Here is a 14425-nt window from a genome sequence, read left to right on the forward strand (position 1 = left end):
CCCTGGCTCCTTTCCTCTTCCCTGCTTCCTGGCGGTGACGCTGGTCCCGATTTCCAGCTGCTCCCCCCTGAGTCTCCTCTGGCTCTATCTTCCTGGGGTGCCTCTCTAGATTCCCCCCTTGCCCTGGCCACTGGTGCTCCTTTCTGTGAATCCTCTGATTCACTGGAAAGACTGGGAGATCTCGGGTCGTCGTCATCACTCATCCTTTCCTCTGTCTCCTCCCCTTCGCTCTCTGTTTCCTCCCTTGCCCGTGCCTCTGTACCTAAACCCCTGACACATGCCTTTAGGACAGAGATGCAATATGCACTTAATGTGCAGTTTGATGAATTCCCTGATGAGGAATCACGAGTTGCTTTCGTGATTGGGCATCTTGAGAGGGGGGCGAGAGACTGGGTTCGACCCCTGATGGCAACGCACAATGACGTACTAAAGGACACGATGAAGTTCTTTCGTGCAATGGATATCATGTTTTCCAGCGATATTGAGGAAGGGGTGGTGCGCAGACAGCTAATGGCTTGCAAGCAGGGAAGCCGATCTGTCCGTGAGTACTGGACTGAGTTTACCATGCTGGTTCACAGACTGGGTTGGGATTTATCGGCAGCACCCATTCAGATGCTATTTGAAGAAGGTCTTTCGTCGGCTGTGAAAGACGAGCTGTCACGGAGCCCCAGGGCGGGGTCTATGGATCAGCTGACCAAATCTGCGCTGACCATAGGAGCGCGTCAGGAGGCAAGAGTCTTGGAGAGGCGGGAAGGGAGAGGGGAACGTTGGAAGGAGTTCTGCATTCCAGACATTCCTGAGCCAGCTTTCCCGCCGGCAGAGCCGATGGAAATCGGGACAGCGCGCGCGCGCGCATTTTCAAAACCCAGCGAGGGGGCTAAGAAGGAGGGAAAGGGCGCCCGGAAATGCTATCTCTGCCAACAGCCAGGCCACTTTGCCAGAGTCTGCCCCCAGAGGAAGGAATGGCAAGGGATGGTGGGAGCTGTTGAGGGGGAAGAGCAGGGGGAGACGGAGCAGGTAAAAGCCAACGCCTGGTTGCCACAATCGGGGCACTGCAGCCAGGCCAAAGAGCAGTGAAAGTGCCCGTGCCAGAAGCTCCTCGACCTGCTCTAGTGATTGAAGTGTTGCTAGAGCTGCAAAATGGACACCCCCTAAAAATAAAGGCGCTATTGGACTCAGGCAGCTCCTGCAATTTTATGAGCAAGGAGTTTGCTGCTGAACACCAGATACAGACTATCCCTTTAAGCGACCCCCTGCAGGTGACCACGATCGATGGCAGGGAGTTGTTGGGAGGAGGAGTCAGCTTGCAGACGGTCCCAATGATCATGAGGGTGGCAAGGCACACAGAACTGATAGCGTTTAATGTGGCCACCTTGGGAGGCGCTCCCATTATTTTGGGAATGAGCTGGCTAGCTCTACATGATCCGCTGGTTGGCTGGCATCAAAGAGTGGTGTCCTTTGGTTCAGCACATTGCTTAGAACACTGCAAAGGGGAAAAGGGTTCAGCAGGGGCCCAAGCCACCCTAGCAGGGACTGAAGTAATGGAGAAGGTGAAGGTACCACCACAGTATGCAGATCTCAGCGACGTGTTCAGCGAGAAGGAAGCTGACCAACTACCCCCGCATAGGCCCTTTGATTGCCAGATCAATTTAATCCCTGGAGCACAGCTTCCTGTGGGCAAGTTGTATGCCATGTCAGACAGGGAAATGCAGGAGTTGCGAGAGTTTATTGACAAGAACCTGAAGAGAGGTTTCATCAGAGAGTCCAAAGCAGCGGGGGGTAGCCCAGTGTTTTTTGTGGACAAAAAAAACGCGGACAAGCCGAGACTTGTATGTGACTTTAGGAGGTTGAACGCAGTGACTGAACCAGTGGTGTTCCCTATGCCCAGGATTGATGATATTTTGACCAGGGTGCGGAAGGGAAAGATTTTTACAAAGCTGGATCTAAGGGGGGCGTACAACCTGATACGCATAAGGAAAGGAGATGAATGGAAAACAGCCATCATGGTGGTGGTAGACCTGTTAACTAAAATGGCCCACTTTATAGCCTGCTCACATGCGGTCACAGCAGAAGAAACAGCCAAATTGTTTGTAGAGAATGTGTTTCGGCTGCATGGCGCCCCCTTGAGGGTGGTTTCAGACCGGGGAAAACAATTTACTTCCAGGTTCTGGAGGAAGCTCATGAGCTTACTGCATGTAGAGGTTAATTTCTCAACGGCCCGTCATCCAGAAACCAACGGGCAGGCGGAAAGAGCAAATGGGGTTCTCCAGCAATATTTGAGGTGTTACGTTAATGACAGAGAGAATGATTGGGTGGAGAAGCTGGCGTTGGCAGAATTTGCCTACAACAATGCAGAGAACGTGTCCACGGGGATGAGCCCCTTTTTGGCTAATCACGGGTGCCATCCCAGAGCCTTCCCAGGGGGGGAAGGGGAGAACTGGAGCGTTCCAGCTGCAGAACAGTTCGTTGAAGAAATGGAAGCGATTCATCGCCAGCTCCAACTCAACTTAAACAGGGCTAAGGAGGAATATAAGAGGCAGGCAGACAAAAACAGAAGAGAAGGTGAAAGCATTAGGGTGGGGGACCAGGTGTGGCTGTCAACCCAAGGGTTGCCATTCAAAGGAGGTTGTAAGAAGTTAAGACCCAAAAGGCTGGGTCCGTTTGAAGTCATGCAGCAGGTCAACCCAGTGGCTTTCAGACTCCGGTTACCGAACCACATGAAGCTGCACCCAGTTTTTCACAGGTCGTTGCTGTCACCGTATAGAGGAGACAGTGAAGGGAGGGTCACTAGGGGACCAGCAATGGAGGAGAAGGAACACAGCTACCATGTAGCGGAGATCCTTGATTCCAGGTGGAAGGGAGATCAAGTAGAGTATTTGGTAATGTGGGAAGGGGAACCGGAGTTGGAAAACACCTGGGTTAGGGCAGAGGATGTCAATGACGAAGTTTTAATAGAGACTTTTCATCAGAGGTTCCCACGTAAACCTCAGCCTGTAGCGAGGTTCCGAAGGGAATACTTTGCCACCACCGATGAGGAAGAGGAGTTGGAGGGGTTCCCAGATTCTGAAGAGGAAGAGGATTCAGCGAGCCAGGACGACGATCGATGGAGGGAGTTGTTCGAGACGTCTGAAGATGAGGAAGATTCTTTTCGGGGTTTTAGCCCTTCACCTCCCAGAGGGGAGGTAATGGGAGGGGGTGAGGGGGGCCCTGGAGGGGAGGTGGATGTCAGGGAACTGCCATCGGAGCATCAGGTGGTGGAGGGGCTCAGGGAGGAAGAAAGAGACTCAACAGCTGAAGCAGGCACCAGCAGGGGGAGGAGTGATTCTCTGAGGGAATGTGAGCAGGAGGGAGGGCTCAGGGACGCTTCCAGCGAAAACAGTGGGGAGGTATCTGAGTCTCACATAGGGAGACCTACACCTCGCCGGAAACTGTCACGCCGTGAGTCCAGGAGACGCGTTTCCGTTAAGGAGCTCCTTTGCTGGAAACGCTTCCGCAGACAGCCACTGTCGGACTCTACTAGTGACTAGAGCAGACATGTCTGAGGAGCTCCGTCACACACTGAGGTTTGTGGGGTCGCACAAACTCTGAGGGAGCACGATTTTACGCACAAGCAGCTAATCAATCCCTAACAGAGAAGAAGGAAAAGATTTTGGAAAAGATAGGAGAAGGAGAGAAAAAATTAAGATCAAAACCGAAGTCCCAGGAGATTTTGAGAGAGATTAAGTTATATCAAACACAATATATGGAATTGATGAATTGATTGAATGGAAGATTGAATGGAAGATAAAGCAAATGAAACAAAAGACATTTGAATCGGCAGATAAATGTGGTAAACTTCTGGCATGGCAATTGAAGAAAAGGCAGAAACTAAATACAGTTACAAGCCTAGAAGTGGATGGAAAGAATATATCTAAGCCCAATGAGATTAGAAACTGCTTTCTGAGTTATTTCAAAAAACTTTATTCTCAAGGACCACAAAACGAAGAGGATATAGATAAATTCCTTAATAAACATGGATTACAGAAAATCTCTCATCAAAGCAAGGTGGACTTAAACCAGAGAATAGCAGAACAAGAGATAGAGGGTGCCATTCAAGACATGCAATTGGGCAAATCTCCAGGGCCAGATGGACTGACTTCCAGATATTATAAATCTTTGAAGGAGTGGTTGGTTTATCCGTTAAAGGAATTCTGCAACGAGATTTTAGAGGGGAAAAAGGCACCGGAATCGTGGAAAGAAGCGTATATTTCACTCATACCAAAGACAGAGACTGAAAAGACTCAACTTAAGAACTACCGCCCAATATCATTACTTAATGTGGATTACAAAATCTTCGCAGACATTTTGGCTAAAAGATTCAAAAGAGTGTTGATGGAGAAGATTCATAAGGACCAAGCAGGCTTTCTCCCAAAAAGGCACCTATCAGACAATGTAAGGAATATAATAGATATTCTGGAATTGCTAGAGGTGAAAATAAACACTAAAGCAGTGCTGATCTTTGTGGACGCGGAGAAAGCCTTTGACAATATTTCTTGGAGTTTTATGAAGAAGAATCTTCATGGGATGGGGGTAGGCCAAGGATTTGAGAATGGTATGGGTGCGATATACTCTGAACAAAAAGCCAAGTTGATTGTAAATAATGTGATAACTGAGGAACTTAAAATAGAAAAAGGAACACGACAGGGATGCCCAATTTCCCCATTGCTTTTCATTTCTGTTCTGGAGGTGTTGCTGAATATGATTAGAAATGACCAGCAGGTTAAAGGTGTACAGGTCGGAGCTAAACATTATAAGTTAAGGGCATTTGCAGATGACCTAGTATTGACCTTACAAGAGCCAAACACTAGTACGAAAAGGGTGTTGGAGATAATTCAACAATTTGGCCAGGTAGCCGGATTTAAACTGAATAAACAAAAAACTAAAGTCTTAGAAAAAAACTTAACAGTCATGGAGAAGGAGAAATTTCAAGAAGAGACAGGTTTGACAGTGGTTAAGAAGGTGAAATATCTAGGGGTTTATTTGACATCTAAAAACTTGAACCTGTATAAGGACAATTATGAAAAATGTTGGTCAGAAATTAAAAAAGATCTAGAAATATGGTCAAATTTGAAATTGTCAATGTTAGGCCGAATTGCAGTTATTAAGATGAATGTATTGCCTAGAATGTTATTTTTGTTTCAAACTTTGCAGATTCTTGACAAGATGGACTGTTTCAAGAGGTGGCAGAAAGATATTTCGAAATTTGTCTGGCAGGGCAAAAAGCCCAGAATTAAATTTAAGATATTGACAGATGCCAAAGAAAGAGGGGGATTTGCCCTGCCGGAGTTAAAATTGTACTATGAAGCAGCAGCGTTTTGCTGGCTGAAAGAGTGGATGCTCCTCGAGAACACAGACATTTTGGACTTGGAAGGTTTTAATAATGCATTTGGTTGGCATGCATATTTATGGTATGATAAATTCAAGGTGCATAGGGCCTTTAAAAATCATATTGTCAGAAAAGCATTGTTTAATGTTTGGATAAGATACAAAGATTTGTTAGAAAACAAAACCCCTAGATGGTTGTCACCCTTGGAGGCTAAGGCACTGAAGAAACTCAATATGGAGGTCGGATGGCCAAAGTATTGGGAAATTTTGGAACAGTATGGAGATAAATTGAAATTACAAAGTCATGAGAAATTGAAACCTAAAGTACAAGACTGGCTCCAATATTTTCAAATAATGGAGGTCTATAAACAGGAAAGGAAAATTGGCTTCCAGGTGGAAAAATCGAAATTAGAGACTGAACTGTTAGAACCCAATACCAAGAATTTGTCAAGAATGTATAATTTGCTGCTGAAATGGAATACACAAGATGAAACAGTTAAATCAGCTATGATTAAGTGGGCACAGGACATTGGTCATAACATTATGTTTGCTGACTGGGAATGGTTGTGGAACACCGGTATTAAATTTACGGCATGTAATGCCTTAAAGGAAAACATTATGAAAATGATTTACAGGTGGTACATGACCCCAGTCAAGCTAGCAAAAATTTACCACTTGCCTGATAATAAGTGTTGGAAATGTAAAGAAACTGAAGGTACTTTCTATCACCTTTGGTGGACGTGCCCGAAGATTAAGGCTTTCTGGGAAATGATATACAATGAAATGAAAAAGGTTCTTAAATGTACTTTCCCTAAAAAACCAGAGGCCTTTCTCTTGGGCATTGTCGGCCAATTGGTGTCAAAGAAAGACAGAACTTTCTTTATGTATGCCACAGCAGCAGCAAGAATTCTCATCGCAAAGTATTGGAAGACACAAGATCTACCCACCCTGGAAGAATGGCAGATGAAAGTGATGGACTATATGACATTGGCTGAGATGACTGGCAGAATCCGCGACCAGGGGAAGGAGACGGCGGAAGAAGAATGGAAGAAATTTAAAATCTACCTTAAGGACCACTACAAACTTGATGAATGCTAGAATGTCGAGGTTTTGTGTAAGAAAGGGTTACAGCGATATAAGATTAGACTGAAGGAAAGACTAAAAGGACAGAGACTTGACAGAAATATTTAGAGTTGCTAAAAATTCTTTGGACATTGGGATGCAGAAAAGGAGAGGTATGGGGAAGTCTGAGAAACAAGGTCTATGAAAAAAAGGTTAGGAAACTATACGTGTTTGTATGTCTTTTTACATGTTTGTATTGTGTTTAAAAAATTCTGTAAAACTAATAAAAAAATTTTTTAAAAAAAGAAAACAGAATGGATGAGTCTCTCGATGCAATGCCTTTCCTGTAATGGTGGATTGTTTATTGTGCCAGGAATTAGTCCAACCCACCCCCACCGAGGCTGGCATGCTTCCCCTCGCCTCCCCTTCTCCAGTATGTCTGCAAGGAGGAGTTGGGAAGTATTTGCTTTTGATTTCAACTACCCACAGTTTAGCATCCCATTTAGACTCTAAACTGTGGTTAACCTTAGCTACAGTACCATGTGTTTCAACCAAATTCATAAAACAGTTTGATTAGCCACAGTTCTTTGTTTCTGGACAACGTTGACATAGCCATGGTTAATCCAAAATGGCTTCCTGTCTGCTTCTCACAGATGCACTGGGAAAGGAAGGGAAACACATGGATCTGGGAAGAGGCCAGGCTCCTTCCCTTCAGTTTCTTCCCTTTTTCTCCTGCCTTTCTTCCATCTGGGATGCCAAAGGGGTGTATGTGTGGGTTCCAGGCCTCCACCTATCCAGGCACTGACCCAACCCAGCTCTGCTTATGTGTCATCCATGGGAAACAATGACCCACTGAAACACTTCCAACTCCCTTCAAAATGGCTGACTGCCTTCTGCCTGCCTGTCTAGGCCTTCACAGAAAGAAGGCCTCACCAACCTCTCCACTGCTCTTATCCTTGGGAAGTTTTTCTGAATATTTAGTTCAGATTTGCCTCTCTGCAGTTTAGTCCTCACTGAAGAGCCGCACAGGCAGAGCGGGGAGACTGAACCAACAAGGCTCAGTGTAAGGATGAGCTACTCAGATGAGAACATATAGAGATGAAATTCCTCAATTATCAGGGAATCCAAAGCTTTTAGTCTTATGTTTGTTTGTTTTTATAAATAAATTGATTTTTATGGAATTTTTCTCAGACAAATAAAAAATATGTAATGGCAGACACAACCTGCTTAACAAAACTTGTACACCTGTCACTGATGGTGTACAGAAAAAATTGTAAAGCAATCAGAGAGCACTATATTAAGTAAGGTGTAGAAACAGCAGTCTAGAAGGCCACAGGAAGTAATTTATACATTTTTAAGCTAAAGGCCAAATATGTTTAGATATCATCATCATCATCATCATCATATTATTTATACCCCGCCTATCTGGCTGGGTTTCCCCAGCCACTCTGTGTGGCTTCCAACCGAATATTAAAAACAATACAGCATCAGACATTAAAAACATCCCTAAACAGGGCCGTCTTCAGTTATCTTTTAAAAGTAAAATAGTTGCTTATTGCCTTGACATCTGCTGGGAGGATGTTCCACAGGGCAGGTGCCACTACCGAGAAGGCCCTCTGCCTAGTTCCCTGTGAGCTCACTTCTCGCAGGTTGTCACAGAACAAATTCAACTAACCAAAACCAACCAACTGAGAATGATGTTTTGTCAAATGCCCCTCTAAGTTGTCTGTTATGTCCCGTGACATTTTCTACCACCGCCAAGTGCCAACCCTGACTCCACCGTCCTGTAGAGTGAAAGGGATCTTACGTTTCTTGAGTGTTTCCCTTGTCGTAGAGATATGGCTGCCAAAGACCTGCTGCCCCGTCGCTGGTGGTGTGAGGCGTAAACTGGTCGGCATAGATCTCTATTTCCAGGGGCTGATCTGCTGAGTGGTATCGGTCACGGATGCAGAGGGCTGTGGACAGTCCAATGATGCCGGCTCCAATCACAGCAACACGCATGGTGGGGGGCTTAAATTCTCTCCTGGGGGAAGAAAATGGCTACAGCTTTGTGCACCTGGCATTAAATCCCAACAAACATAGCAGAAGTCATTCCTGGGTGGCCATACCTAGGCTTGGTAACTCTATTTGCATCCCCTCCAACATTCCTCAGATTAAAATAAGGACTTTTCTCACTTCCTTGCCCCTCCTTGACCTCCCCATTTTTTTGTCCCCCACTATAGAGCATTTCCTATCAGAAGAAGGGCAAGTGCTGCCACTACTACACCAACAAGACAAAGCACACACACCATCCCCCATCCCAGGAAAACTCCTTAATCCCAATTTTATTTTATTTTTTGGTAGATTTACCAAAAAGCGCAACAACTTTTGGGGTGTCCTGGTTCTTCCTTTTTGAAATATGGCACCCCTAGGATTGGCAGGCACAAAAGCATGCAGGCTGGTGAGTTTCTAGGTCAGTGTGCCACACTCCAGCCGGGAGAGCCTGGCACCCCCTCCAGATGGCGCTCCCTCTGCTTAGGGCTAACAATAGATCCCTCTGTGCACAGGAATGCCGGCATGAAAGGGCTGCTTCCCAGCTCTCAAAACTCTGCACCCACTGGCCAGAGAACTTGGCTTCCCTTGTGGCAGAGTCCTGAATGGCTCTTCTGTCAGCACAGCCGTTCCTTTCAGAGAAAGACAGCAGAAAGAAACCCTGCAAGTGGCAGAAAAGCTTATTGCCAGAATAACAAAATGTGAGGGGTTTTTTTTGGGGGGGGGACTGTGCTAGCTTTAAAAAAAAGAATCTGCTTTCTTCCATAAGAACAGGAGAAGAGGCTGCTGGATCAGGCCATTGGCCCACCTGGTCCAGCCTCCCGTCCTCACAGGGGCCAAGCAGATGCCCCCAGGGGAAGCCAGCAGGCAGGAGCCAAGCCCAGGACCCCTCTCCCCTCCTGCACTTGCCAGCAACTGGGATTCAGGAAGATTGCTGCCTCCCTCCAACCACGGGAGCAGAGCATAGCAGCCTTATCCTCCACCAACCATCAAACGTGAATATTCTTGGTAATGCTGGAGTTTGATAGAAACAGAAAATGTGTTGCTCTCTTTTGAAAGATAGACTGGATGGTAGTTTATAGCGGACTGCTGCAAACAATCAAACCAGCCAGGGACTGTCCCAGGGAATGGTCAAATGAAGCCTTTTTCCCTATGAGGAAAGGTGCAGCTTTGGGGACTGTGAGTAAGGATAACACTAACACCCATAACACTAGAACATGTGGACATCCAGTGATGCTGAATACAGGAGATGTCTAACATGGATTTCTTCATGCAGCACAGAGCTAAACTGTGGAGCACCTTCCCACAGGGATGGCCACCAACTGAGATGGCTTTAAAAGAGGACTGAGAATTTGTGGAGGAGGAGAGGGCTATCTGTGGCTACTAACCACATGGCTCTGCTTCCTCACCTGAAGGATCTTGCTGGTGGGCTTCCAGTAGGCAACCGCTTCAGCACTGTGGGAACAGGATGCTGGACTCAATGGGTCACTGGCCTGATCCAGCAGGCTCTTATGATTTATACAGGGCACCAGGCTGGGGAGGAAGGCACACATGTAAATTAATGCACATGAACTGTAAGGCATCCGCCCAGAACACAGGCTGCCCAGCCCCCACCCCCACAGCTGCCAAGGTGTATTTTGAACTGCTGACAACACACTGAGAAACAAGTATGGATTTTCTAGTAGATCTTTAACTCAAAGCGCACACACAGTGGAATGTGCACCCATGGGAAGCTGCTGCCAGTCAGTGTAGACAATACTGAGTTAGGTGAACTAATGGTCTGACTTGGGATAAGGCAGCTTCCTGCATTCACCTTTGTGGGTTTGTTTGTTTTTTAAAGTTAACAGAGAACCTCTTTAGTGCAGAGCACATGAGCACAGCATGCAACAAATAACAGCCTTCTTTAATGTGTGATGTAGGGGATGGGTGTCCAGGCAGTTTTGTTTGGAATGAAGCAATATGAGGAGACAGCCTAGGGATGCAGGATCCACAGGGGCAGCAGTTCCTGCCTCCAGGGTATGCACTGCCTGCCGCTGCTGCCACCACAGTTGCATGCTCCTTGGAGGTCAGATCCACCTCCTGCTTTACAACTCCCAGGGTGAATAGGTGCTGGCCTCCCACCCCTAGGGAGGAAATGGTGGAGGGCTGCACTCTGGCATCTCCTGGGCTCTGCAGCTGCCCTGCATGATTCATAGCTCCCCCCTCCCCCAGACCTTGATTCCCAGTTCAACCATTGGGTGAGGTTGATTTGAATGCCCCCTCCCCTGTTTCCAGTGCAGATCTTCATGTACCCTTTTCCCTGGCAGCGGGGAGGTGCCATTTTGTGGTTTGACTCAGGTGCCAAAATGTCTTGGACTGACCTTGGGTGAAACTATGGGTATTTCAAGTGTTTCCTCATTTTAATCACTGAAATGCTGAGGTTATGCTGGCATTATCAACCAGATGTCCTCTGTCTTCCAAGGGTTTGGAGGAAACTAGCTTGCTATACACCATCATGTCTTGCTTGACAACTGCAAAGACTCAGAAGCAGGGACTTCTAAAATTATTCACAATGGAAGCTGCAATTCTGAAAACTTAACATGTCAGAAGCCACAGTTCACCAATTTGCAAAACAGCAGCAGCCCAGGAGATAACTGAATACGGAAAGCCCAGCCTGTTTTCAGTTCCTTTCAAGCCAGTTCTTTGCCAATTCCTACTGCTTTCAAGCCAATCCCCTCGAAGGGCAGAATTCAGAAACAATGAAAGAAAGCAATGTTTTCTGCAAGCACACACAACCACCAGGCAGGCACATTTGTTTTTAGCAAGTCAAAAGAAAGAAAATAAATGTTACCCTCTTGCTGACAAAATACACTTTCCAGAAATGCTTTTTCACCCAACCATGGCCCCAAGTTGTAGGCAGGCAGGCAGTCTCCAGACTGGATCCTGAGAACGACTTGCAAGGTGACTAGTCACAAACCTTATGTATTTCAGGAGCTTGGAAAGAGGGGTCAAAGTTCCCTGTAGAATGAACATGGGGGAGAAGGAGGTGGAGTTTAACCTTCTGTGCTGCCAAAGCTGAAGAGTTGGCATTTTCTCGAGAGAACTCCCTGTTTCAAACTGGAACTCTGTGTCAGGCCTTGACAAGGTTCCATGACCTGCATTCAGGAAGTGGGAAGAGGGAAGAGCTGGCTGTCAGCTGAAGGGGAAGCAGGCGCCATGGTCTAAAGTGACAGGAGCAATTTCCAAAGCAGTAGTAACAGACATGATAGCAGCTCGAGAATAGATTCTGTATGGATTTCCAAAGAACTGGAAACAAGAGTCAAAAAAATTGAAATCAATCCCAGAACCTTTCCAGACCATAATTCCCTGACTATGGAACTACAAAAAGAAAGCCAAATCTCTTTTAGATGGAGATTAAATGATGATTTATTAGATGATCAAAAAATTGTTGAAAAAGCAAAAAAGATATTGACAGATTATTTTGAAATAAACAGTCAAGGGGAAACAAAGTTACAGACGGTCTGGGACGCAAGCAAGGCTGTAATGAGAGGACTCTTTATACAACAAAACTCATTTAAATGGAAATTGAGAGAGAAAAAGAAAAAAGAAAAATTAGAGGAAATTATGAAAAAGGAGAAACAGCTGCCAAACAAGGCAAATAAAGAGGCAGTAAAACAGGTGATCAAAACATTACAAACACAATATTCAATGATTATAAATGAGGAAATTAGCTGGAAAATAAAAAGAGAAAAACAAAAATACTTTGAGCACGCAAATAAACCGGGGAAGCTGTTAGCCTGGCAGTTGAAAAAAAGTGAACAAAGGAACTCCATAAATAAAATTAACATAAATGGCAGAATTACAGACAAGCTGAAGGAAATAAGAGAAGGATTTGTTAAATATTTTTCTGAGCTATATAGACAAGGGAAAGAAAAAACATTTAAGATAGAAGAGTACATCAGAAGTAGCAATATGCCATATTTAAAAGAAGAACAAAGGAACATTCTTAACTCCCAGATAACAATGAAAGAATTACTTGAGGCAATAAAAAGCTCTAAAAATGACAAGTCTCCAGGTCCGGATGGCTTTACAGCAAAATATTACAAGAAATTAAATGAACAATTAGCGAACCCATTGAAAGATGTTATGAATGAAATATTGAACACAGGAGAAATCCCAGAAACATGGAAACAGGCCTATATAACAGTAATTGCAAAACAAGATGCAGATTTGCTGCAGATTAAAAACTATAGGCCTATCTCCTTGTTAAATAATGATTACAAATTGTTTGCAAATATCCTAGCTAGTAGATTAAAAAAAATACTAAATGAATATATACATCAAGATCAAGCCGGGTTTTTACCAGGAAGACAAATGAAGGAGAATATAAGGAATATTTTGAATATAATAGAATATTTGGAGGTTAACAATGAAAAGAAAGCGGCAATGATGTTTATAGATGCTGAAAAAGCCTTTGATAATGTTTCTTGGAAGTTCATGATAAAGCTGTTAGAACAAATCAGAAGTGGTTCTAAGTTTTTAAAAGGAATAGCAGCAATCTATTCAGAACAAAAAGCCAAACTAATTATAAATCAAGTGATAATGGATGATTGTAAGATCCAAAAAGGAACGAGACTAGGATGCCCATTATCACCATTATTGTTTATCCTGGTCTTGGAAGTACTTGCCAAAAACATAAGAGCAGATAAAGAGACCACAGGTGTAAAAACTGGGAAAAGTGAATTCAAGTTAAAAGCGTATGCAGATGACCTAGTGATTCTGGAAGAACCTAAAACTTCACTCCCTAAAGTAATAGAAAAAATTCAGAAATTTGGGGAAGTGGCAGGATTTAAGCTAAATAGGAATAAAACTAAATCAGTGGGGTCCTGTGAGGCTGGGGGGTGGGGGTGGGGGGAATTTACCACTCCTGATTTAGAGGTATAGCTTATTCAATGCCACTGTGTAGATGACAAATAAATATGGTCAGAGCAATACAGGGTGAAAATCTCATCAGCTTATTATAACTTTTCTTGTATCCAAGAATGAACCAAACAACTATGTATTTTTAAAAGTCTGTTCCCAGCATTCTGTCACTGTTCTTTGACCAGGAAACAGAACCATGAGACCAAATGAGGTTTGTGTGCATGGACAGGGAGGGTGCATAAAGAGTTGTATGTGTTTTAATGTATGTGTTATTTATTTATTGTTGTAAGTTGCTTTGAGTTATACTGGTAAAAAAGTGGCTAACAAGTTTAATAAATGCTAGGCATTTGGGCTTGTTTGTGGGAAACTCCTCAACCCAACTAGCTGCAATCGCTACAGCCCTTAGAGGTGAATCCCGCAGGTGAGTCTCTGCCATCAGTTATCTCCTTTGGGATGAGGGAGGAAAGTCGGTCACCTGAGGACCTCAGTGGCTAAGGACTTTATGGAGACTCAGCAAAGCCGATTACATTAATTACTCTATTACTTGCCTGTCTCTTGCTTTTAGCATTGCAGGCCCATCACACTTTCACAGCCCAGCAGCTCCTTTGTATCTGCCTTTGGTGTGGTGTGCATGCAGCTGTAGATGCCCAGCCCTCTTGGCACGGACGGTGTTGCTGTGGCATTCTGTACAATGTGCACAATCTGTGCAACTACAAATTCATTGTGGGCAGGTTCTTGAGACCAATTACTGTACTGCACTTTAACCTTCTCTGGGTAATCAAGCTGGTTAAAGGGAGCTAACAGTAGTATTCTACTGAGCTTTCAATGCATTTTTTATGTAGAATGTGAACAAATTATATTGACACACCAAGTTAATGTTACCTGGAAAAGAGGAGACTAAGAGGAGATATGATAACAACAACAACAACAATTTATTATTTATACCCTGCCCATCTGGCTGAGTTTCCCCAGCCACTCTGGGCGGCTCCCAATCAAGTGTTAAAAACAGTACAGCGTTACATATTAAAAACTTCCCTGAACAGGGCTGCCTTAAGATGTCTTCTGA

General features: G+C 44.6%; 1 protein-coding gene across 2 annotated transcripts in view; it reads right to left on the reverse strand.

Moving 5' to 3' along the window:
- The window catches only part of DAO (D-amino acid oxidase), a 40276-nt gene extending 25986 nt beyond the window's left edge, over positions 1 to 14290 (reverse strand). The window contains exons 1-3 of one of the 2 annotated variants that reach the window (XM_081168600.1): positions 11288 to 14290; positions 9867 to 9990; positions 8234 to 8449 (exon numbers count right to left, since the gene is read on the reverse strand). In XM_081168600.1, the coding sequence (XP_081024726.1) occupies positions 8234 to 8324 (91 nt within the window). In that variant the 5' untranslated portion in view covers positions 8325 to 8449; positions 9867 to 9990; positions 11288 to 14290. The remainder of the gene's footprint in view (positions 1 to 8233; positions 8450 to 9866; positions 9991 to 11287) is intronic. The other variant, XM_081168599.1, reaches the window with a different exon arrangement.
- Positions 14291 to 14425: the final 135 nt, after the last annotated feature.

The sequence above is a fragment of the Podarcis bocagei genome (assembly GCF_964188305.1).
Source record: "Podarcis bocagei genome assembly, chromosome: 13".
Taxonomy (NCBI): Eukaryota; Metazoa; Chordata; class Lepidosauria; order Squamata; family Lacertidae; genus Podarcis; species Podarcis bocagei.